This window comes from Borostomias antarcticus (genome assembly GCF_949987555.1).
Source record: "Borostomias antarcticus genome assembly, chromosome: 23".
Classification (NCBI taxonomy): domain Eukaryota; kingdom Metazoa; phylum Chordata; class Actinopteri; order Stomiiformes; family Stomiidae; genus Borostomias; species Borostomias antarcticus.
In genome coordinates, this window is record NC_140256.1 from 13,915,593 (window position 1) to 13,939,963 (window position 24,371).

Below are 24,371 nucleotides of genomic sequence, written 5' to 3' on the forward strand. Positions count from 1 at the left end.
TAGCGCCGAGCAGCTGACTTCAGCGATGCTTCAGGACTCGCTGCCCTGTCAAATTCCCTGGAAGAATAAAACCTCTGACCAAGAACCTTTTACATCCAACTCCATAACGCGTGTGAGTGATCTGAAGTGAGTCATGGAAATCCTTAGCCCCGTGTGTGACTTACTTCCCTGCAGGAAACCCCACATAGGGCTAGCGGGCTAGCGGGGATGCTCGGTTTGTCCGCTTTTGCATGTTAGTCACAGGGTGGAAATGAGCACTGGACTGGTCAGAGCCGACTATTCAAGTCCGCTCACTCTGCGCTGTTGAGTAAGTGGGCTACAAGGCGGGTGGAGGAACTTTGTTTTATCAGGGGCGATATAGGCACGGAACACAATAGGCTCACGCCATATAGGCTCTGCACTTCCTCCCCACCTGCGCGGTCAGTATCAGAGCAGGAACAATGACCACATCCTCTCTCATCTCTTTGAGGATAGCTGGACACACACAGAAGAGGAAATCATCACCTCACACTATACCAGATATAGAAACATCACCTCCGCGAGGAGGAAATACAGCCGACAAAATGAGGATTGCAAAGAGGGCTTTAAGGGCTAGCTTTTGTCGTGTTCCTTTTTTTCATGGACGTATCCCAGGAGATTTAGCTTAGGCCTATAGGCTACTGTGGCAAAGCACAGGCTTGGGTACCATCTGCGATAATGGCCCAGGCTCGTGTACTAGTGTAATACACAGACAGACAGGCTCGTGTAATACAGACAGACTAGTGTAATACACAGACAGACAGGCTCGTGTAATACACAGACAGGCTAGTGTACTAGTGTAATACATCAGTGTTTCGTGCTACAGAATATGAGCAAATAAACTCCACATCCTTGGCGAAGCTGTTTAAACACAGGGTGTGTTCTGCTGCCAGATAGATTCACCGGAGGAATGGAACACCAACTCATTCAGAGCGTGTAGCTGCCTGCACTGGAATCCACAGCCTCATGACAACACATCATAGTCCAGAAGCTGAACACAATAGTTCATATTGCTGCAAAACAATATCCGTTTCTCTGTAAAAAAACAAAACAATAAAAAAGTGTTTTACCTGTTGATCTTCAGAGCGAACGCCCGTCGCTCCGCGCTCGCTAGAGAGGCCATGGAAGTTACTCCAGTTCGGCGGCGGCTTCGGGATCCCTGCGGGTCGGAACTTCAGTCCCGCTCTACAGCGCAGTCAACGCAATCCTCATCTCCGCGGTGGAGCTCTTCTGGGTGTAAACTTCCGCATTTGAACCTTCCCAAGCTGACACCGGCTGTGGAGTGGGAGGGGATCGATGGATCAGACACGCACACATCCACCACACACTCGCTGAGATAAGCCTTTGGCTTTGCTTTAATAAGCAGTCTGGGACCTCTCTCTCTCTCTCTCTCTCTCTCTCTCTCTCTCACACACACATACACACTCACTCTGTCTCTGTGTGTGTACATCATCAGAATGATGAGAATCTTCAAAAAATCGTATTCATAGATAAGATATGTTCAGACTCAATGAACCATACTCAATACCAGGACTCAACATGGGCACCAAAATACATTTGATGAGTTCAAACTGATTAAAACTGTAAACCTCTACGTCTAATAGCATAATCCGGAAAATCTCGAGTGTGCCCATAATCTTAAATCCAATTTTAGGGGTAAAATTGGGACCTGGTTGTGGAGATGACCTAGTTGCGCGCGCCCTCTGCTGTTCATTTTACGGCACAACACCTCGCCTAATGCTTGTGTTTCTATAAGAGGCATGTTCAAGTTTCAACAAATAAACAAAACGATTTGCTACCGCAGTTATTTGCTGATAATTGTTGCTTAATGGCGTTGGGTTTGATTGCTGTGCTTATTTTGTGTCTCAAAACATCTCTGAGATGCCGGTCTTGAAAAGACGCGGAACCATAGATACAGCTCAATGCCTAGACGGAACTTTCTGCGTCGTTGCACAGAGTTCGGAGTCCTGACTCCTGAACATTTAAACGCAGCATGACAGTTGACTTGCTGTCATTATCATCAGTTGTCATCTTGTTCATTGGTCAATGACAGCAGTGAAATCAGGTAGATATTATTAGCTAGCTAGCTACCTAGCTAACGTAAAGATGTCCAGACAGACAGCTGTCCTCATGGTTTGAGCAGGGACGGACTGACAGTTATATTAGACTAGCTAACTCGTAACGTTAGCCTGCTAGCATGCATTGCAATCTAACGTTAGTAGGACGTCAGAAGTAACGTTATAACGAGCTACTTTATATGTTATAAAGTTATATGCAAGATACACACACCATTTTTCGTATATTTTGTGTACATAGTGCACATTTGAATCCCGACTGCCTTTTTGTTATCCTTAGCTACTGATGTATCACAACCATTCCCCCCTGGGGATCAATAGAGTATCTAGGTTTTGCCATTCTTGTCCGCTAGCTGCTCTGTCTGAACAGCTTGCTGCTAGCTAACCAGTGTGCGGCTATTTCTTCTGTCTGTAGACAGCGTTATGGAGGGTTTGGTGGTGGATGAGGAGGACGACTGTCCGGAGCTGGTCCCCATTCAGAAGAAGCCCAGTCCGCCAGGCGAGCAGATACCGGTCACCATCATCACAGGCTACCTCGGTATGTGTCCACTACACTGACCACACCGTCATTCACCACTGACAGCTCAGTCAGTGCACTGGGGGACATGTTAGCTTAGTATTACAGGTATGACTTATACATTCTGTTCATCTATATAGGTAACGTTGGCCATAGCCTACTACTGCAGTAGGCAGCACACAACTTTGACATGATGGGTGATTACTGCATCCCTGTGCATGGTATCATCACTATCTTAATGGAGAAATGGAGGACTTTTATGCAGTGTAACCAATTATCTAATCATCACACACTATTCAGCTTTAAAGGGATGTCTTTAGACTGGACTTCCTAATATCCTATAATAATCCAGCAATAACACCAGACACAGGGGTGTAGTGGATAAGAGGTGGGTAAACAATAACACCAGACACAGGGGTGTAGTGGATAAGAGGTGGGTAAACAATAACACCAGACACAGGGGTGTAGTGGATAAGAGGTGGGTAAACAATAACACCAGACACAGGGGTGTAGTGGATAAGAGGTGGTTACTATAAAAGACTATATTGTGAAAGCTCTGTCATGAAGTCGGTGGTGGATGAGAGGTGGTATACTGTGTGGATGAGAGGTGGGTATACTGTGTGGATGAGAGGTGGGTATACTGTGTGGATGAGAGGTGGGTATACTGTGTGGATGATAGGTGGGTATACTGTGTGGATGAGAGGTGGGTATACTGTGTGGATGAGAGGTGGGTATACTGTGTGGATGAGAGGTGGGTATACTGTGTGGATGATAGGTGGGTATACTGTGTGGATGAGAGGTGGGTATACTGTGTGGATGAGAGGTGGTTATACGGTGTGGATGAGAGGTGGGTATACTGTGTGGATGAGAGGTGGGTATACTGTGTGGATGAGAGGTGGGTATACTGTGTGGATGAGAGGTGGGTATACTGTGTGGATGAGAGGTGGGTATACTGTGTGGATGAGAGGTGGTTATACGGTGTGGATGAGAGGTGGGTATACTGTGTGGATGAGAGGTGGGTATACTGTGTGGATGAGAGGTGGGTATACTGTGTGGATGAGAGGTGGTTATACTGTGTGGATGAGAGGTGGGTATACTGTGTGGATGAGAGGTGGGTATACTGTGTGGATGAGAGGTGGTTATACTGTGTGGATGAGAGGTGGGTATACTGTGTGGATGAGAGGTGGTTATACTGTGTGGATGAGAGGTGGGTATATTGTGTGGATGAGAGGTGGGTATACTGTGTGGATGAGAGGTGGGTATACTGTGTGGATGAGAGGTGGTTATACTGTGTGGATGAGAGGTGGTTATACTGTGTGGATGAGAGGTGTGTACATGCCCTCATTAAAAAAGTACTACTGAATCACTATATCAAACCTATGTGTGTAGTAGTGGCAGCTGTGGAGCGACGTGTAGGAAGGGTTAATGTACTAGTCAGGACACACCAATAGAGTTGTGTAGTTTCCAGTAATAATGGAGCAGAGTTTTGCTACTTGTTGTTATATAAGGTGCACCTCCGTGTACCTCGACTACACAACTGCTGACTACTAATGATTTCTCTTTTGTACAGGAGCAGGGAAGACGACACTGTTGAACTACATCTTAACCGAGCAACACAACAAAAGGATTGCTGTCATCCTCAACGAGTTTGGAGAAGGTAGCCTCCCTAGATAAGAGACAGCCTGCCTATTGCTGCTGTTGCAAAGTTTTTTCACTAGAGAGCAGTAAAGAGACATTGAAACAGTGGGCGTGAGTTGTTCTGACTGCAGTCCCCGGGTCGCCCTGTAGGGAGCGCCCTGGAGAAGTCTCTGGCGGTCAGCCAGGCCGGGGAGCTGTACGAGGAATGGCTGGAGCTGCGGAACGGCTGCATCTGCTGCTCCGTCAAGTACGTCCGGGTACCAGGGGGGCGTCTCACTAGTCTCACTGGCCCTCTCTCAATGCCTGCTCTCTCATCAGTAGTGAAGGACAGATCCCTGTTCGACATACATCCCTTGCCACTTCCTTTGAGAAATCATCATGTCCCTTGATTGGTTTAGAACAGCATTTCCTATTCAATCATGCTGGATCAGAGGTAAGACGTGATCCATTTCTGAACATTTGACTGAATCTCTGTGGTCCTTCCCTCCCTGCCTCCTCCTCACAGGGACAACGGTCTGAAGGCCATAGAGAACCTCATGGAGAAGAAAGGGAAGTTTGACTACATCCTTCTAGAAACCACAGGACTGGCCGACCCGGGTACCCAAACAAGCACTTCACCCTGTTACAAATTCACCTCTAAATCATGTTGATATAGATAGAAGAGCAACTCATAATATGACACACAAACCATGATCCCAGAAGACCCTGCTACTGTGTTCTAGTCCCTTTCTCTCTCTCTCTCTCCCTCTCTCTCTCTCCCTCTCTCTATCTCTCTCTCTCAAATTCAAATTCACATTCAAATAAGCTTTATTAGCATGACAGATAAACATATATTCTGCCAAAGCATTAGACACAATTATTCGTTCATTAAACAATAATATTATACAAAAATATTGACAATACAAATCAAAACCATTTGGCAACAATTAACTATAAGGAATGACATGGGGAGCTGATATAATAATAATAATAATAATAATAATGATAGACGATTATGTGTATGCATGTAGGTTATATAAATACATACATACACATACTCATTTCTACAGAATGCAGATACATATAGTCTACACTTTCATTAATTTCAGAAATTAGTTTCTCTTAATGTATGGCAACTGTCAACATATTTTGCAGCTAATATTGCACATCAACTTTTCTCTCCACATAGATATACTAGTGTCTGAGATTCAGGGAGATGAACGAACTCAGGATATATGTTTTTTACTTTGTCAAATAAGATCTCTCTCAGATGTTCATACTTCTCACAGTGTAATAAGAAATGAGATTCAGTCTCAACATCTCCCTGAGGACAAAAAGAGCACAACCTGGCCTCTCTTGGTAGACAGTCTTGCCTGTGACGACCTGTTTCTATGGCCAGGCTATGTCCACTCAGTCTGTACCTGGTCAACATTTTTCGCTGTTTAATATCAGTCACGGTAGTCAGGTATTCTGCTACAGTGTATTCTCTATTTAGAGTCAAATAGAATTGCAATTTACTTTGTGATTTGGTGGTTTGATTCCAATATTTGATATACTTTTCTTTTTGTTTTGAGATGATTTGGTTGGGCCAGATTGATTGGTCCTGAAGCCCTGGGGTTTGTGGGCAGAGGTTCAGGATCAGCTGGCAGAGGGGACTCTTGTCTTTGCTCAACTCTTGGCACTATAGGGCTTTGTAATGGGAGGCGTGGGGGTCACTTGATTGGAGATGTTTGTAGAATTTGATGGCTCTCTTTTGGATTTTAATTAGTAAAGGGTTTTGGCCGAGTTCTGCCCTACATGCATTATTGGCTGTATGTCTGTGGACGCCAAGAATGTTTTTGCACAGTTCTGCATGCAGGGCTTCCATTGGGTGTTTTTCCCATTTTGAGAGATCGTTTCCTGTTAGTGGGCCCCACACTTCACTGACATATAACATTATTGGTTCGATGACTGAATTTAGAATTTTGAGCCAGGTCCTGATTGGAATGTCAATTGGAATTTTTCTTTTGATGGCGTAAAAGGCCCTTCTAGCCTTCTCTTTTAGCTAATTTACCGCCATTTTCAAGTGTCCAGTGGAATTGATAATTAAACCTAAATATGTATAATGTTTTGTGTGTTCAATTTCTGTGTGTCCTAGTGTGAAATAGTTTTTCTGAGAGTTTGGTCGTTTTTGAAACGTCAATAATTTGGTCTTTTCCATGTTTATGGGTAATGCCCATGTTTGGCTGAACTTATGGAGGATGTCCAGGCTCTGCTGTAAGCACTCTCTGGAGGGAGATGCTGTGGATTTCTGCAGTTGTTCCGCAAATGTATTTATATAGATGTTGAAGAGGGTTGGGCTCAAACTGCACCCCTGTTTCACCCCACGGTACTGTTTGAAATAATTTTTTCTCTTATTACCAATTTTAATAGCACACTTGTTGTTCAAATTAGATTACCGCCAATACCACTCTCCAATAGCTGACAAAAGAGTCCTACATGCCAAATGCTATCAAACGCTTTATTGAAATCTACAAAGCATGAGTAGATTTGATTTAGATTTTGATGAGCATGTGTTTCTATGAGTAGTGAGGGTAAAGATGTGTTTCTATGAGTAGTGAGGGTAAAGATGTGTTTCTATGAGAGTAGTCAGGGTAAAGATGTGTTTAAAGATGTGTTTCTATGAGTAGTGAGGGTAAAGATGTGTTTCTATGAGTAGTGAGGGTAAAGATGTGTTTAAAGATGTGTTTCTATGAGTACTGAGGGTAAAGATGTGTTTATGAGAGTACTGAGGGTAAAGATGTGTTTCTATGAGTACTGAGGGTAAAGATGTGTTTCTATGAGAGTAGTGAGGGTAAAGATGTGTTTCTATGAGGGTAGTCAGGGTAAAGATGTGTTTCTATGAGTACTGAGGGTAAAGATGTGTTTCTATGAGTACTGAGGGTAAAGATGTGTTTCTATGAGTACTGAGGGTAAAGATGTGTTTCTATGAGTACTGAGGGTAAAGATGTGTTTATGAGAGTACTGATGGTAAAGATGTGTTTCTATGAGTACTGAGGGTAAAGATGTGTTTATGAGAGTACTGAGGGTAAAGATGTGTTTCTATGAGGGTAGTCAGGGTAAAGATGTGTTTATGAGAGTACTGAGGGTAAAGATGTGTTTCTATGAGTACTGAGGGTAAAGATGTGTTTCTATGAGTAGTGAGGGTAAAGATGTGTTTATGAGGGTAGTCAGGGTAAAGATGTTTTTCTATGAGAGTACTGAGGGTAAAGATGTGTTTCTATGAGTACTGAGGGTAAAGATGTGTTTATGAGGGTAGTCAGGGTAAAGATGTGTTTCTATGAGAGTACTGAGGGTAAAGATGTGTTTCTATGAGTACTGAGGGTAAAGATGTGTTTATGAGGGTAGTGAGGGTAAAGATGTGTTTCTATGAGTAGTGAGGGTAAAGATGTGTTTCTATGAGTAGTGAGGGTAAAGATGTGTTTCTATGAGTACTGAGGGTAAAGATGTGTTTCTGAGGGTACTGAGGGTAAAGATGTGTTTCTATGAGTGTAAAGATGTGTTTCTATGAGAGTAGTGAGGGTAAAGATGTGTTTCTATGAGTACTGAGGGTAAAGATGTGTTTCTATGAGAGTAGTGAGGGTAAAGATGTGTTTCTATGAGAGTACTGAGGGTAAAGATGTGTTTCTATGAGAGTAGTGAGGGTAAAGATGTGTTTATGAGGGTAGTGAGGGTAAAGATGTGTTTATGAGAGTAGTGAGGGTAAAGATGTGTTTCTATGAGGGTACTGAGGGTAAAGATGTGTTTCTATGAGAGTACTGAGGGTAAAGATGTGTTTATGAGAGTAGTGAGGGTAAAGATGTGTTTCTATGAGTACTGAGGGTAAAGATGTGTTTCTATGAGAGTACTGAGGGTAAAGATGTGTTTCTATGAGTACTGAGGGTAAAGATGTGTTTCTATGAGAGTACTGAGGGTAAAGATGTGTTTCTATGAGAGTACTGAGGGTAAAGATGTGTTTCTATGAGTAGTGATGGTAAAGATGTGTTTCTATGAGTACTGAGGGTGAAGATGTGTTTCTATGAGGGTAGTGAGGGTAAAGATGTGTTTCTATGAGAGTAATGAGGGTAAAGATGTGTTTCTATGAGTACTGAGGGTAAAGATGTGGTCGGATGTGCGGTTGTTTGGCATAAATCCAATCTGGCTTCTGTGCAGGACATTGTGGTCACTTAAGAATGTAACTATACGGGCGTTGATAATGCTGCAGAACAGTTTGCCCATGCAGCTTCTGACACATATCCCTCTATAATTCTGAGGGTTATATTTGTCTCTAAATATCGGAGTGATGAGGCCGTTGCTCCAGCTCGGTAATGGGGAAATCTAGGGGGGTTTGGTAATGTTTGATGATCAATTCCATATTATGTTGTTTTTCTAAAATGTCTTTGGTCTCAGTTCTTACTGGTGTTGGCCCAAATAAAGTCTGAAAATGATCAGTCCATACATGTCCATCCTGGATGGCCAGCTCTTCATGTTCAGACTGACAGACAGAGTTCCACTGTTCCTAGAAGGCATTGGTTTCTATGCTTTCTTCAAGTAGATTTAACTGTTTCTGTGTGTGGTTCAATGGTTTGTCTAATTTTATTTTAATACTTCTTAAGTGTTCCATAATATAATAATAATATTGAAGGCGTATGAGGTTGTTTGCAGGGTTGTTGTGTTTCAGATCAGATCATTTTCTAAGTTGTTTTTTAAGGTTTTGACAGTCTTTGTCAAACCATTTATTCTTTTTTGTTGCATTTCTTTTGCATTTTTGTATTTTTTATTTAGATTTGTTTGCTGTCATTTTGAATATATGATTTATATATTGGACTGCTTTACATATGCCTTCAGTATTATGAGAATAGGGGTATTGAATGAACATCTGTGAAAGCAGGAGGATCTCTTGGCTATTGCTTGCCTCATGGTATTGCTCATTGCTGTCTGGGCCCCATCTAAATGCCTTGGGTATGCTAAATAGCTTGCTTGGTTTTGTCTGTCCGATATTGGTCTGTTTGATGAAGAGAGTGATTTGGTTGTGGTCTGATAAGGGGGTTTGAGGCTTGGCTATGAATGCTCTAAGGGAGAAGGGGTCCATGTCTGTTATCATGTAGTCTATAGTGCTGTTTCCAAGAGTTGAACAATAAGTAAACCTTCCTAACGAGTCTCTCTTACCCGGCTGTTGACCATGTACAGATTGAGACTTCTGCAGAGTTGCAATATCTCCTTTCCATTCCTGTTGACTAGATGACCAGAGTTATTTCTAGCAGGCAGGTGTAAATGATCAAGAGGAGCTTGCTGGGTGATAAAACCATCTCCTTGTATTCTGGTCACCTCAGGCTGTGTACCGGTATGGGAGTTCAGGTCACCACAGATGATAATATTTCCCTCTCTCTCCCCCTCTCTCTCTCTCTCTCTCTCTCTCTCTCTGTCTCTCTCTCCCCCTCCCTCTCTCTGTCTCTCTCTCTCTCTCCCCCTCTCTCTCTGTGTCTCTCTCTCTTTCTCACACACACACACACACACACACCTCACTGCTTTCCCCATCTAACCCCCAGAGATTTGCATTGATAAAATAGGAGATTTATGTGCAGTTTGTCATTCACATTACAATGCGGTACCTTACACAAGGAACACCTCATTAAATGGGCCTGTCTGTCCTCTCCTGGGTTCAGTATGTTCAGTATAGGACGGCCTGTCTGTCCTCTCCTGGGTTCAGTATGTTCAGTATAGGACGGCCTGTCTGTCCTCTCCTGGGTTCAGTATGTTCAGTATAGGACGGCCTGTCTGTCCTCTCCTGGGTTCAGTATGTTCAGTATAGGACGGCCTGTCTGTCCTCTCCTGGGTTCAGTATGTTCAGTATAAGACGGCCTGTCTGTCCTCTCCTGGGTTCAGTAGGTAGCAGACGGCCTGTCTGTCCTCTCCTGGGTTCAGTATGTTCAGTATAGGACGGCCTGTCTGTCCTCTCCTGGGTTCAGTAGGTAGCAGACGGCCTGTCTGTCCTCTCCTGGGTTCAGTAGGTAGCAGACGGCCTGTCTGTCCTCTCCTGGGTTCAGTAGGTAGCAGAAGGCCTGTCTGTCCTCTCCTGGGTTCAGTAGGTAGCAGACGGCCTGTCTCTTTAACATTGTCCTAGACGTGCCGTGCTTGACCCCTCCCCAGCAGCGGTCACTCAGAGAGAGGGAGCTCTGGTGATGACTACAACAACTACAGCACCTCAAAAGTCCTGCTGTTTCATTTCACCCTGAAGATACGCACGTATAAAGAGAATGTTTAGCGGTCGTGTGGACTCTGATCTCTGGTCACCGTCTCTGTATGATTGGGTAGAATGAATTTCACAGGAGATTATGGGGAGAATACATTCACTGTTTTTCTGTGCGTGTTTCTATAGCAGGTGTGACATGGATAAGGAGTAATGCCATTCAGTTATCATTGTTTAAATCCACAGTCTAGTAAATTCATGCTAAATGACTGCAGATTAGGATTATTGAAAATCCAGGCAACGCAGTACTGACCCTTCTGTGACTGCTGACTGTTATTTGCTTGTTTATTAAGGCTCTGACATCTCTGAAGGAAACGTTCCACTATATTGGTCCAGGTCTCCATCTTAACATCGCCGTTCCAACTAATCCAAACAGACGTGTGGAGCGTTCTTTGGTTGCAGGCCTGACTTTGCTCTTGCTTTGTACTTTTGTGACGAACGGAACAGTTGGGCTTCTTAACAGAACTGTTGGGCTTCTTAACGGAACTGTTGGGCTTCTTAACGGAACTGTTGGGCTTCTTAACGGAACTGTTGGGCTTCTTAACGGAACTGTTGGGCTTCTTAACGGAACTGTTGGGCTTCTTCTGAATGCATTCTCAGGTCTTTGTGACCGCAGTGCTGTAGGTGTGAGGAGAATATTTGAACATCCCATTTCCATCCAGACTGGGAAGCCATCAGTCCGTTTAGCTACCAGGGAGAAATAGGAAATCAATAAGCGGCCATTACGGGGCAGAGGCCTGTGACGGCCGGAGCTGGCAGCTGAGTGACAGGTGTCAGGAGTCCACCGGGCCACACACACACGGGACCGACGGAGCGCGCTCCGACCCGGGACTCCACCTACCCCTCCGACACGTCATTGGCTGCGACAGGCCACTTATTGACTGAGACAGAGCTGTCATTGGCCGGGGCAGACCCGCCACTCAGACAGATCCCAGGGGAGCCGCCCCTCGGCCGGGGGAGGAGGCTGCATTGGTTGTGTGCGCGGTGCCACTCAGAGAGCCTGTTCTCATTACTCTCCTATCAAATATTTACAATGCTTTCTCATTCTCACCTGACGGTTTGACAAAAGTGCATTATGTGAACAAGCCGGGCCGGGCAGCGACATGGGGGCTGGAATAACGGCCATCGCTCAGGAATGGAATCACACCATGCTGCGCTGCGCTGGGGGGGGAGAGACCATGGAGAGACACGCCATGCTGCGCTGCGCTGGGGGGGGAGAGACCATGGAGAGACACACCACGCTGCGCTGCGCTGGGGGGGGAGAGACCATGGAGAGACACGCCATGCTGCGCTGCGCTGGGGGGGGAGAGACCATGGAGAGACACGCCATGCTGCGCTGCGCTGGGGGGGGAGAGACCATGGAGAGACACACCACGCTGCGCTGCGCTGGGGGGGGAGAGACCATGGAGAGATACACCACGCTGCGCTGGGGGGGGAGAGACCATGGAGAGATACACCACGCTGCGCTGGGGGGGGAGAGACCATGGAGAGATACACCACGCTGCGCTGGGGGGGGAGAGACCATGGAGAGATACACCACGCTGCGCTGGGGGGGGAGAGACCATGGAGAGACCCACCACGCTGCTCTGCGCTGGGGGGGAGAGACCATGGAGAGACACACTGCGCTGCGCTGGGGGGGAGAGACCATGGAGAGACACACAACGCTGCGCTGGGGGGGGAGAGACCATGGAGAGACACACCACGCTGCGCTGCGCTGGGGGGGAGAGACCATGGAGAGACACACCATGCTGCGCTGCGCTGGGGGGGAGAGACCATGGAGAGAAACACCATGCTGCGCTGCGCTGGGGGGGAGAGACCATGGAGAGACACAGGAAAGCTCCTCAGATTAGTCTTCCTGCTCCGCAGAGCTCTGCTGAGATGAGAGGGGGCAGATATCTCTGTCTGACTGGGGCCAACTCTGCCATTTTGGGGGATTATTGAGAATTCAGCTGTGGTTATCTGAGTTTGCTGTATTCACCAATGAACACCTTTATTATCCCAAATACAGTGCTGATGTTTGTTTGTTTGTTTGTGTTTATGTATTGATGTGGTCCAAACGTGTTGTATGAAGACAAATACTTTTTTCCCCACCCTGGTGGACTGGAATGCTTCTCTGTTCTTGTCCTCAGGCGCTGTGGCCTCCATGTTCTGGGTGGACGCTGAACTGGGCAGTGACGTCTACCTGGACGGTGAGAAGTCACTACCCATGAAATCACTACCCATGAAATCACTACCCATGAAATCTGTACCCATGAAATCACTACCCATGAAATCACTACCCATGAAATCACTACCCATGAAATCATTTCCCATGAAATCACTACCCATGAATTCACTACCCATGAAATCACTACGCATGAAATCACTACCCATGAAATCATTACCCATGAAATCACTACCCATGAAATCACTACGCATGAAATCATTACCCATGAATTCACTACCCATGAAATCACTACCCATGAAATCACTACCCATGAAATCACTACCCATGAAATCACTACCCATGAAATCACTACCCATGAAATCACTACCCATGAAATCACTACCCATGTCGATCCGCAGTTGTCCTGCATGTTCCCCCGGTGTGCTGTGGGCCTCTGTCTTCTCCTCTACCCAGAGAGAGAGAAAGATGGAGAGAGAGAGAAAGAGAGAGAGAGCAAGATGGAGAGAGAGAAAGAGGGAGAAAGAGGGAGAGCAAGATGGAGAGAGAGAGAAAGAGAGAGAGAGAGCAAGATGGAGAAAGACAAAGAGAGAGAGAGAGAGAGAAAGAAAGAGAGAGCAAGATGGAGAGAGAGAGAGAGAGAAACAGAGAGAGAAAGAGAGAGCGCGAGAGAGAGAGAGCGTACTCACTCACTCACTCACTCAGAAGACCAGGAGAGGAGCGAGTGCCTCAGAGGAAGTGATCTGAACCAGCAGGCTAAATGCGCTGGTGACAGACAGAGTGGACCGGGTCTTTTACAGCCTGACCCTTATTCAACAGACAGAGTGGACCGGGTCCTTTACAGCCTGACCCTTATTCAACAGACAGAGTGGACCGGGTCTTTCACAGCCTGACCCTTATTCACTCATTTGTTCTCAGGTATTGTGACCGTCATTGACGCAAAGTATGGAATGCAGGTACAGTATGTGTTCATTTCATCCAAAGCACTTCTTTTTGTCTAAAGTTGGGGCCACAACAAGCCCTTTAGCCGGTGAAATTGTCTTGACACCCTCAACACAAGCACAGAGAAAGAGCTCACACCCTCCCCAACACAAAGGTCTTTAAGGAGAACAGGACTAGTGACACCTGGATAATAGGCTGTAAGCTGAAGGTGTCAGGCCCAGCGAGGTGACACGTTCACGGCCTCGGTGCTACCTCCCACTCCCGTCCGGGGCTCTGAGGGAGGGAGGGAGGGAGGGAGGGAGGGAGGGAGGGAGGGAGGGAGGGAGGGAGGGAGGGGAGAGAGAGGCCAGGGGGAGGGTAGCTGATTGAGGGGGGGGGGGGCGGCCAGCCATTCCGCTTAGTTTTGGACTCACGTCAGTCACCCCGAGAATGGGACGAGGCTTGAGGGACGAGGCTTGAGGGACCACGTCTAGGGGGAGCCGGGGGTCAAGCCGGGGGGTCAGACTCCCCCCGCCACATATTTAACTGTGGAGACGGGTAAGACGGGTAAGACCCCCCCCCCCCCCCCTCCATATCCCGACAGGTACAGAAGAGCCATCTCCATCATCTCCGCTGGTCACACACGTGCCTCTGCTCATTTTGGAGGTGTCACTCATACATAGATAGATAAATACTTTATTAATCCCCTTGGGGAAATTCTATGTATCCAATAGCTCACAGCACGCCATGACATAGCGATGGGGAACGAGGCCGAGGATGCTGGGGGGATTGGGGGGAGGGGGGGGGGGGGGGGGGGGTGAGGGAACATGAAAAGGGGGAAACAGAAAGGGCCCAATTCACAAAGGGTTAGCCTCATCTTGGACTGAAAGACATTTGCAAAGAAGAACCACGATTGAAAGTCAAACTTAGTCCAGGACTTGAATCTCTCTCTCTCTCTGTCTCTCTGTCTCTCTCTCTCTCTCTCCCCCTCTCTCTTTATCTCTCTCTCTCTCTCTCTCTGTAGCATCTGACAGAGGAGAAACCACAGGGACTGGTCAATGAAGCAGCCAGGTAAGCAGTTACCAGTTACCATCTCTTTACAATCTACCATCTCAATCTCTTCTACTCTCTCTCTCTCTCTCTCTATCTCTCTCTCTCTGCTTTCTTTCTTTCTTTCTTTCTTTCTTTCTTTCTTTCTTTCTTTCTTTCTTTCTTTCTTTCTTTCTTTCTTTCTTTCTTTCTTTCTTTCTTTCTTTCTTTCTTTGAGTCAGCTCACAGGACCTCACAGACCCTTGGCTGTCTCAGTGTGTTTGTTGTTGGTGTTTGTTGGTTTGTTTGTGTTTTCCTCTCTAGCTAACTAATTGGTGGTCCATTTGAGAGTGACACCTCCTGCCACCCCGCCACCCACCCACACACCCCAGGGGGCACCCCGGGAGGCAGAGGGGCAGAATAAGAGAGAGACTTTGCACACAAAGTCAACAGCAGACCAGAATGTACTAGTCTATGGGGGTGTTCCAGGAAGCGTGTTTAGTGAAAACTCTTGAGTTTGCCAACCCTGATATTGAATTGAATTGAATCTCGGGGTTGGTACTAAACTTTCTGGAATACCCCCATAAACTAGTACATTCTGGAATACCCCCATAGACTAGTACATTCTGGAATACCCCCATAGACTAGTACATTCTGGAATACCCCCATAGACTAGTACATTCTGGAATACCCCCATAGACTAGTACATTCTGGAATACCCCCATAGACTAGTACATTCTGGAATACCCCCATAGACTAGTACATTCTGGAATACCCCCCTCAACTCTAGTTTCATGTCGTTTTATTCCGGGCCAGACAGACAGAGACAGAGACAGACAGAGACAGACAGAGACAGACAGAGACAGACAGAGACAGACAGAGACAGAGACAGACAGAGACAGACAGAGACAGACAGAGACAGACAGAGACAGACGGACGGATGGAGAGATTGTTTTTTAGGTGTTGTGTTGTCTTGTCTGTCTCCAGGCAGATCGCGCTGGCTGACCTGACTATCATCAACAAGACTGACCTGGTGACCGAGCACAAACTGGAGCAGCTTAGAGACACAGTCAGGTGATCATACCACACACACCATACCACACACAGTATCTACCACACACACCATACCACACACAGTATCTACCACACACACCATACCACACACACCATACCACACACACCATACCACACACAGTATCTACCACACACACCATACCACACACAGTATCTACCACACACACCATACCACACACACCATACCACACACAGTATCTACCACACACACCATACCACACACACCATACCACACACACCATACCACACACAGTATCTACCACACACACCATACCACACACACCATATCACACACAGTATCTACCACACACACCATACCACACACAGTATCTACCACACACACCATACCACACACACCATACCACACACAGTATCTACCACACACACCATACCACACACAGTATCTACCACACACACACGGGGGTAGGAATAGGGGGTAGGGATAGGAATCTCTAGGCAGGTCACAATTCAATCCCATTCCGATTCAGAGGGCAACGATGCGATTATTGTTGTCTCATGTTTGTTGTGTTCCCAAAGTATTTAATTTTATCTCGACACAACTTGCACACTGTGTGTCTCTTGTCCAGGTATTTTTCCTCTTCAACCTCACAGAAGCCAAAGTGCATCCATGCTGTCCACTTGCTTTCAGAGCAGCAGGTGCCGGTCAGATTTCTTTCTCCTGCTCCGCCGTCTTCACTAACACACTTTTTTACGTTTCACCATCAAGCCGCGAGGAATGTACACTGACAGCGCCGGCCGGGCCTTTCATTTGTTTTAATTTTGTGTCATTTCCTCACCGAGCGAAGCATCGATCGAGAGAGAATCGGGATGCATCTAAGAATCCACCCCCCCCCCCCCACCCCCCCTATAGTAAATAAAGGACTCCAGCACACACTTCTTCACTTGCAGTCAAAAACGAATTATTAGGGACAACATTTCAATGCTGAGACCTTATTTTTTACTGTAAATATAACCCAATGAAGGTGTCAGCACCGAAACACTGTCCATAATAAATCGTTTCTGATCGCAAGTGAAGAAGACAGTGTGCCGGAGTCCTTTGTTTTACTACTACTGATCAATAATAATGAAGCCGAAGTGACATTTTGTTTGTTGATTGATTCACCTCCCTTCTCTCTCCCACAGGTCTATAAACGGCCTGGTTAAGATCCTCTCCCTTCTCTCTCCCACAGGTCTATAAACGGCCTGGTTAACATCCTCTCCCTTCTCTCTCCCACAGGTCTATAAACGGCCTGGTTAAGATCCTCTCCCTTCTCTCTCCCACAGGTCTCTAAACGGCCTGGTTAAGATCCTCTCCCTTCTCTCTCCCACAGGTCTTTAAACGGCCTGGTTAACCTCCTCTCCCTTCTCTCTCCACAGGTCTATAAACGGCCTGGTTAAGATCCTCTCCCTTCTCTCCCACAGGTCTATAAACGGCCTGGTTAACCTCCTCTCCCTTCTCTCTCCACAGGTCTATAAACGGCCTGGTTAACATCCTCTCCCTTCTCTCTCCACAGGTCTATAAACGGCCTGGTTAACATCCTCTCCCTTCTCTCTCCACAGGTCTATAAACGGCCTGGTTAACCTCCTCTCCCTTCTCTCTCCCACAGGTCTATAAACGGCCTGGTTAACCTCCTCTCCCTTCTCTCTCCCACAGGTCTATAAACGGCCTGGTTAACATCCTCTCCCTTCTCTCTCTCACAGGTCTATAAACGGCCTGGTTAACCTCCTCTCCCTTCTCTCCCACAGGTCTATAAACGGCCTGGTTAACATCCTCTCCCTTCTCTCTCCACAGGTCTATAAACGGCCTGGTTAAGATCCTCTCCCTTCTCTCTCTCACAGGTCTATAAACGGCCTGGTTAACATCCTCTCCCTTCTCTCTCTCACAGGTCTATAAACGGCCTGGTTAACCTCCTCTCCCTTCTCTCTCCCACAGGTCTATAAACGGCCTGGTTAACCTCCTCTCCCTTCTCTCTCCCACAGGTCTATAAACGGCCTGGTTAACCTCCTCTCCCTTCTCTCTCCACAGGTCTATAAACGGCCTGGTTAAGATCCTCTCCCTTCTCTCTCCACAGGTCTATAAACGGCCTGGTTAACATCCTCTCCCTTCTCTCCCACAGGTCTTTAAACGGCCTGGTTAACATCCTCTCCCTTCTCTCTCTCACAGGTCTTTAAACGGCCTGGTTAACATCCTCTCCCTTCTCTCTCCCACAGGTCTATAAACGGCCTGGTTAACCTCCTCTCCCTTCTCTCTCCCACAGGTCTATAAACGGCCTGGTTAACCTCCTCTCCCTTCTCTCTCCCACAGGTCTATAAACGGCCTGGTTAAGATCCTCTCCCTTCTCTCTCCACAGGTCTATAAACGGCCTGGTTAAGATCCTCTCCCTTCTCTCTCCACAGGTCTATAAACGGCCTGGTTAAGATCCTCTCCCTTCTCTCTCCCACAGGTCTATAAACGGCCTGGTTAAGATCCTGGAGACCCAGAAGTCCAGGTAGGTTTGTGTTTTGGAGGAGATGAACCATCTAGCGTTTCCCAGCTCTGCTTGTCCATGGGGGAGTTCCCGTGCTTTTCCCTCTGTGAGGAATGACCCCCCCCCCCCTCACACTCTCCTCTCTGATCTCCTAGCAGAGATGAAACACACACACAGGAGGCCTCCCACCTCACCTATATAAACATAAACACACCGTCCCATAGTGTCCGGTTACCCACAACGCCCTGCTCCCTGACCCCTGTAGAACTCCCCGCCAGGCTCACCCCCAGTGTACCTCAATGTGCGTGCGTGCGTGTGTGTGTGTGTTTGTGTGTGTGTTTGTGTGTGTGAGTGTGTGTTTGTGTGTGTGTGTTTGTGCATGCGCATATTGTTCTTGCCCCGTGTCTGAGGCACAGGGCAGCAAGGGGTTAATCAGAAAAACATGCACGCACACACACACACACACACACACACACACACATACACACACACACACACACACACACACACACACACACACACACACACACATTGCTCTACCTCAGTCATCTTACAGTGTTTGTGTATGGACTGGGCCAGTAGACTGAGTGGCCCATGGTAGCTGAAGGTTTTGGTTCCATGCAGTCTCTGCACCTGACTCCTCCTAACCAGTTTGCACTGCTGGTACAGTAGAACCTCAGACATCCCCAAAGTCCGGTCTACCGGGTGTCAAAACCGGAAGTAGCCGTCAAATTGAACATTTTATACTCTATAACGTGACAAAATGGCTAGCACTAAACACAAGTATAGTTGGTTATTTGATTGCAGTTTTAATGCCTTTCCAATACTTATAGAGGGTATTGATTTATTCTGACTGTAAACGAAAGAAATATTCTATTTAGTAAATTGTATTTTGACGTCACTCTCAGAATCAGGAACATCTGAAGCAACCTCATTCCTGATGGGCTGGGATCTCTGAGGGTCTACTGCTCATTGGTTCACCCTCATTCCTGATGGGCTGGGATCTCTGAGGGTCTACTGCTCATTGGTTCACCCTCATTCCTGATGGGCTGGGATCTCTGAGGGTCTACTGCTCATTGGTTCACCCTCATTCCTGATGGGCTGGGATCTCTGAGGGTCTACTGCTCATTGGTTCACTCTCATTCCTGATGGTCTGGGATCTCTGAGGGTCTACTGCTCATTGGTTCACCCTCATTCCTGATGGACTGGGATCTCTGAGGGTCTACTGCTCATTGGTTCCTGAATGAAGGGCTGTATGACCCCTGATATGTTGATCTGCCTCCTCAGGGTGGACCTGTCCCAAGTCCTAGACCTGCATTCCTTCGACGTGAAGGACGGGGCCAGGTGAGTGTCCCTCAGTCTGCGGCGCTGCAGTCACACTTCATAGTACTGGAGCTGCTGACCACGTCCACCACCATGCTGCTCTCCACTGAACAGGCGGGGGCTGTAGAGGGGGGGGGGGTACCACCACATGGGGTCCCTCTTTGCCCCCCCCCCCCATCCAGCACAATTTAGGCTCACTGTCCCCTCAATAGGGTCAGTAGTGTTGTAGTGTTTTTCACCAGGGTAGGTCTCTGTCTTTGCGGCCAGCTGCAGAGGATTAGGGCCTCTGTGTGTGTGTGTGTGTGTGTGTGTGTGTGTGTGTGTCTGTGTCTGTGTCTGTGTCTGTGTCTGTGTCTGTGTCTGTGTCTGTGTGTGTGTGTGTGTGTGTGTGTGTGTGTGTGTGTGTGTGTGTGTGTGTGTGTGTGTGTGTGTGTGTTTGTCTGTGTGTGTGTGTGTGTGTGTGTGTGTGTGTGTAATGGTTCCTCAGAAGAGAGGGAGGTGGGGTTTGTGGTTTATCTTAAGAGACTTGTCGACACAAATAGGCCCTCCCCTCTGGCTTTCAGCCCCGGCGGTCCCCAGAGCACACGCTGGCTGTTTGATGGCCGCCCCCCTGCAGATCCGCCTGTGTGGCATTGGCAACACAGAGGGACCAAAGCTGCTGGACCACGTTTGTCCTCCTTGTGGGGTCAGGGAGAGGGAGGAGGGGGGAGGGAGGAGGTTGGGGGGGTCTGGATGAAGTGTCTGTTCTCTCCAACCTCTGGGTTTCTGATCCGTCAGGGAGAGGGTGGAGGGAGGAGGAGGGGAGAGGGAGGAGGAGGAGGAGGGGAGAGGGAGGAGGAGAGAGGGAGGAGGAGGAGGAGGAGGAGGGTTAGAGTTAGTCAGGATGAAGTATCTGTCTCTCTAACCTCTGGGTTTCTGATCCGTCCTGCAGCCTGGCTGAGAAGCTGCAGCTGGTGAAAACCACGACGCCACATCTGGACAAGGTAGCTGGGACTCTGGAAACTCCACCTAAACACTCCTACTACTCTCCCTTCTCAATGCTGTTTTCTATTCCTCATTAGTCGAGTGACTCTGTCAGTGCAGTGACAGAATCAGTCATGGTGAGGGTCTGGCTCAGGGGTCAGGGGTGAGGGGTGAGGGTCTGGCTCAGGGGTCAGGGGTGAGGGTCTGGCTCAGGGGGGAGGGTCTGGCTCAGGGGTCAGGGGGGAGGGCCTGGCTCAGGGGTCAGGGGTCAGGGGTGAGGGCCTGGCTCAGGGGTCAGGGGTGAGGGTCTGGCTCAGGGGTCAGGGGGAGGGCCTGGCTCAGGGGTCAGGGGTGAGGGTCTGGCTCAGGGGTCAGGGGTGAGGGTCTGGCTCAGGGGTCAGGGGTGAGGGTCTGGCTCAGGGGTCAGGGGTGGACGGGGGGGCAGAGTCTAGCCCCAAATGCCCCTAATTTTTGATCCGTTTTTATTTGTATCTATGCCACATTTGTATTTCCTTATTTAGTCCTGACTGGGCATCTTGTATTATATCTATATATAAACACTGCGATTTCACCTCAATAAAGCCACCTCAGCCCAGACCTCAGGAGAGGAACACACTAGTGGAGAGACCTCAGGAGAGGAACACACTAGTGGAGAGACCTCAGGAGAGGAACACACTAGTGGAGAGACCTCAGGAGAGGAACACACTAGTGGAGAGACCTCAGGAGAGAAACACACTAGTGGAGAGACCTCAGGAGAGAAACACAATAGTGGAGAGACCTCAGGAGAGAAACACACTAGTGGAGAGACCTCAGGAGAGGAACACACTAGTGGAGAGACCTCAGGAGAGGAACACACTAGTGGAGAGACCTCAGGAGAGGAACACACTAGTGGAGAGACCTCAGGAGAGGAACACACTAGTGGAAGTCCCGGCAGCCGGCTACACTTTTATTGTGCTGTAACCAATCTGGAAGCTTTTGAAGTTGTCAATCGACAACACTAGCCTCTCAAGCAAAGATGGACTCGGGTTGTGTTTCTTATAGCTAGGATCAATAATCCATTGATAAATCCTGTATGGAGTAGTCTTATAAAGTCGTAAGGCTTATGCTGTGTCTATATGCATGCCGTTGGTCTCAAGACCAGGATTGGGGGGGGGGGGGGGTTGAGGTTGTTTGGGTGGAGGGGGGTAATCTGTATTGTCATCTGTTTTCTCCAGGTTCCCTTTCCCGCATTAGGCTAAACCCCCCTCTCTCACACCCCCACCTCCCAGAACACCTCCCCTCCCTCTTTTCCCCTGTACCTCTCTCACACCCCCACCTCCCAGAACCCCTCCCCTCCCTGTCTTCCCCCTGTAGGGTCTACACCCCCCCACGTTGCTCTTTTCATGCAAATGAGAGCACTGTTTTTCTGTTGTTAAACCAAAATAAAAAAGGAAGTGTGTAACCTTAACACTTCCACACAATACCCTAAATATCTGCAAAGTGCCCTTTAAACGCTGTAAGGAAGTATACAGTGTGGAGGGGGAGGGGTTAGAGGGTCCTTCACAGTTGTTTTTGTGAGTGTTTTTTTTACACATTCATGGACAAAGTCCTCAGTGGTGCTCAGTGTGTGGGATGGGGATCCTGCTGGTCTCTAATAGAGTGAGAACATGAGATGAGACCATCATGGGGATCCTGCTGGTCTCTAATAGAGTGAGAACATGAGATGAGACCATCATGGGGATCCTGCTGGTCTCTAATAGAGTGAGAACATGAGATGAGACCATCATGGGGATCCTGCTGGTCTCTAATAGAGTGAGAACATGAGATGAGACCATCATGGGGATCCTGCTGGTCTCTAATAGAGTGAGAACATGAGATGAGACCATCATGGGGATCCTGCTGGTCTCTAATAGAGTGAGAACATGAGATGAGACCATCATGGTCCTGGTGTTCACCCAGCGAGCTCTTCACGGACGGACCCCGGCCTACATCTCAGAACTTTTACACCCTCACTCTCTGAGTCGGTCTCTGAGGTCATCCGACCAGGGTGTCCTGGCGGTGCCCCGGACCAGACTAAAAACCCAGGGTGACAGAGCATTTGAGGCGGTGGCGCCAAGACTCTGGAACGCTCTTCCCCAGGCCCTGAGAGAGCCATCCACTGAACTCATGATCAAAAAACTTCTTAAGACACATGTTCAGGCAGGCCTTCGGCCATCTATAACGCCTTGCTGCTCACAATGTTGTTTTTTTCTGTTCTGTGTCGTTTTAATTTTGTCTCGTGTTGTATTGCCATTTTAATTTATTACTGTGAAGCACTCTGTGCATCCATGCTGTGAAGAGCGCTATTATAAATAAAGCTTACTTACTTACTGCTGGTCTCTAATAGAGTGAGAACATGAGATGAGACCATCATGGGGATCCTGCTGGTCTCTAATAGAGTGAGAACATGAGATGAGACCATCAGAAACCTCGGCCTCTGTCTCTGGTTGAGGTCCATACATGCAGACTCTTCTCTTACTGTATTTATTGGGTGGGGGGGGGGGTAGTAATATTCATGGTTAAGATGATTTGCATGTTTTATGGTGTGGTAACCTCATGCTTTTTCTATTGGGATAATAATAATTGTGAGTCAGGAGAGCGTGAGGTTTCTCACCATATGATAAAGCATGACTGAAAATCAGTGTTTGTTTTCAGCCGTTGTTTGGTGCTTTTCTAACCGTGCTCTGCGTCTCGTTCTCAGAGTATTCTGACAGCGACGTTTGAAGTTCCGGGGAGCGTCTCCGAGGACGTTCTAAACGTCTTCATCCAGGTGAGAATCCTTCACAGGGCTTTCATGGTCCAGAATAACTGTCGGCTAGCTGTTGGACACGAGTGATCTTGGACTTATATGGTTCTTATCCTTTCGTGTGTGTCAGAACCTGCTTTGGGAGAAGACGTTCAGGAACAGGGCAGGACTGGCCATGAACGTCATACGCCTGAAGGTAGAACACGTTCAGAGAGAACAGCTCTTTTGCTTTCTCTCGCTTCACTAAAACAGCGTACGTGTATATCTATGTTGCTCGGGTGTGTGTGTGTGTGTGTGTGTGTGTGTGTGTGTGTGTCCAGGGCATCGTGTCGCTGACGGGTAAAGCCCACCAGGTGATGCTCCAGGGGGTCCACGAGCTCTACGAGATGGACGAGACCCCACAGGTGTGGGGGGATGAGCCCAGGGTGAACCGCCTGGTCTTCATAGGTGAGCGTACTGCTCCACCTGAGAAAGAGCTTCTCTGGTCTGCGTGTGCATGTGAGACAGACAGACAGACAGACAGACAGACAGACAGGGAGGTATGAATTAATTCTCACTTGCACATTACACGCTATAAAGCCTGCCCTCCTTTTCCACAGGGAGGAACCTGGACAAAGAGATTCTCCTGGAAGAGTTCACATCTACTGTATTGCAGGGGGAGGACAGTAGTTAGACATGGACTACCCCCCCCCCCCAGGCATGGTGAGCTACTCCTCAGCAGAGTGTTCTGTCCATGTCCTGGTGCTCCAGACGTTCTCCCAGGGACCCACCTCACTGAGCTGCTCAGCTAGGAGAAAACAAGCTCTGAGGATTTGATGTGAACTACGACTACTACTGGCTAAAAAAACACACACCCAAGCTTGTGTGTGGGACTTCATGTCATACATACACAATATTATGGGCAATGTTACTGGGCCAATTACTGAAATGTATGTCATAGTACCCATCCTGTAATGTTCTCTATCAATAGAGTTAATATTGCAGTTTCCTTAAACAGTCCCTAGTCTTTAGAATAACTGTACCCAGGCATTTGATATTGGGTATGATGATAGTGTTTTTTGCTTCAAAGTAATGCTGTTCTAGATGTTTACACATCGTTGATGTAAAAGTGGAGTAGAGGCATTCCACATATGATTCATTGATCATGATAAATCATAAATTATTTACTGT

At 47.6% G+C, this 24,371-nt stretch overlaps 2 protein-coding genes across 2 annotated transcripts in view; one reads left to right on the forward strand and one right to left on the reverse strand.

Moving 5' to 3' along the window:
• The window catches only part of dock8 (dedicator of cytokinesis 8), a 93,995-nt gene extending 92,774 nt beyond the window's left edge, over positions 1 to 1,221 (reverse strand). Inside the window, exon 1 of the mRNA XM_084457323.1 lies at positions 1,089 to 1,221. Within this exon, the coding sequence (XP_084313449.1) occupies positions 1,089 to 1,141 (53 nt within the window). The 5' untranslated portion in view covers positions 1,142 to 1,221. The remainder of the gene's footprint in view (positions 1 to 1,088) is intronic.
• A 730-nt stretch (positions 1,222 to 1,951) lies between these two features.
• Positions 1,952 to 24,371, forward strand: cbwd (COBW domain containing). The gene is made up of 16 exons (XM_084457714.1): positions 1,952 to 2,083; positions 2,509 to 2,631; positions 4,181 to 4,267; positions 4,399 to 4,495; positions 4,754 to 4,845; positions 12,625 to 12,684; positions 13,578 to 13,615; positions 14,605 to 14,651; positions 15,597 to 15,683; positions 18,128 to 18,172; positions 19,439 to 19,495; positions 20,406 to 20,457; positions 23,157 to 23,225; positions 23,332 to 23,397; positions 23,522 to 23,648; positions 23,801 to 24,371. Exons 1-16 carry the CDS (start codon positions 2,065 to 2,067, stop codon positions 23,872 to 23,874), a joined length of 1,140 nt encoding a protein of 379 aa, XP_084313840.1. The 5' UTR covers positions 1,952 to 2,064; the 3' UTR covers positions 23,875 to 24,371.

What these genes read in the sequence shown, in the direction of transcription:
- cbwd (XM_084457714.1), top strand. An exon ending in GACGTGAAGGACGGGGCCAG is followed by an intron (nt 19,496 to 20,405) that starts GTGAGTGTCCCT and finishes TCCGTCCTGCAG; the next exon opens with CCTGGCTGAGAAGCTGCAGC. An exon ending in TTCTAAACGTCTTCATCCAG is followed by an intron (nt 23,226 to 23,331) that starts GTGAGAATCCTT and finishes CGTGTGTGTCAG; the next exon opens with AACCTGCTTTGGGAGAAGAC.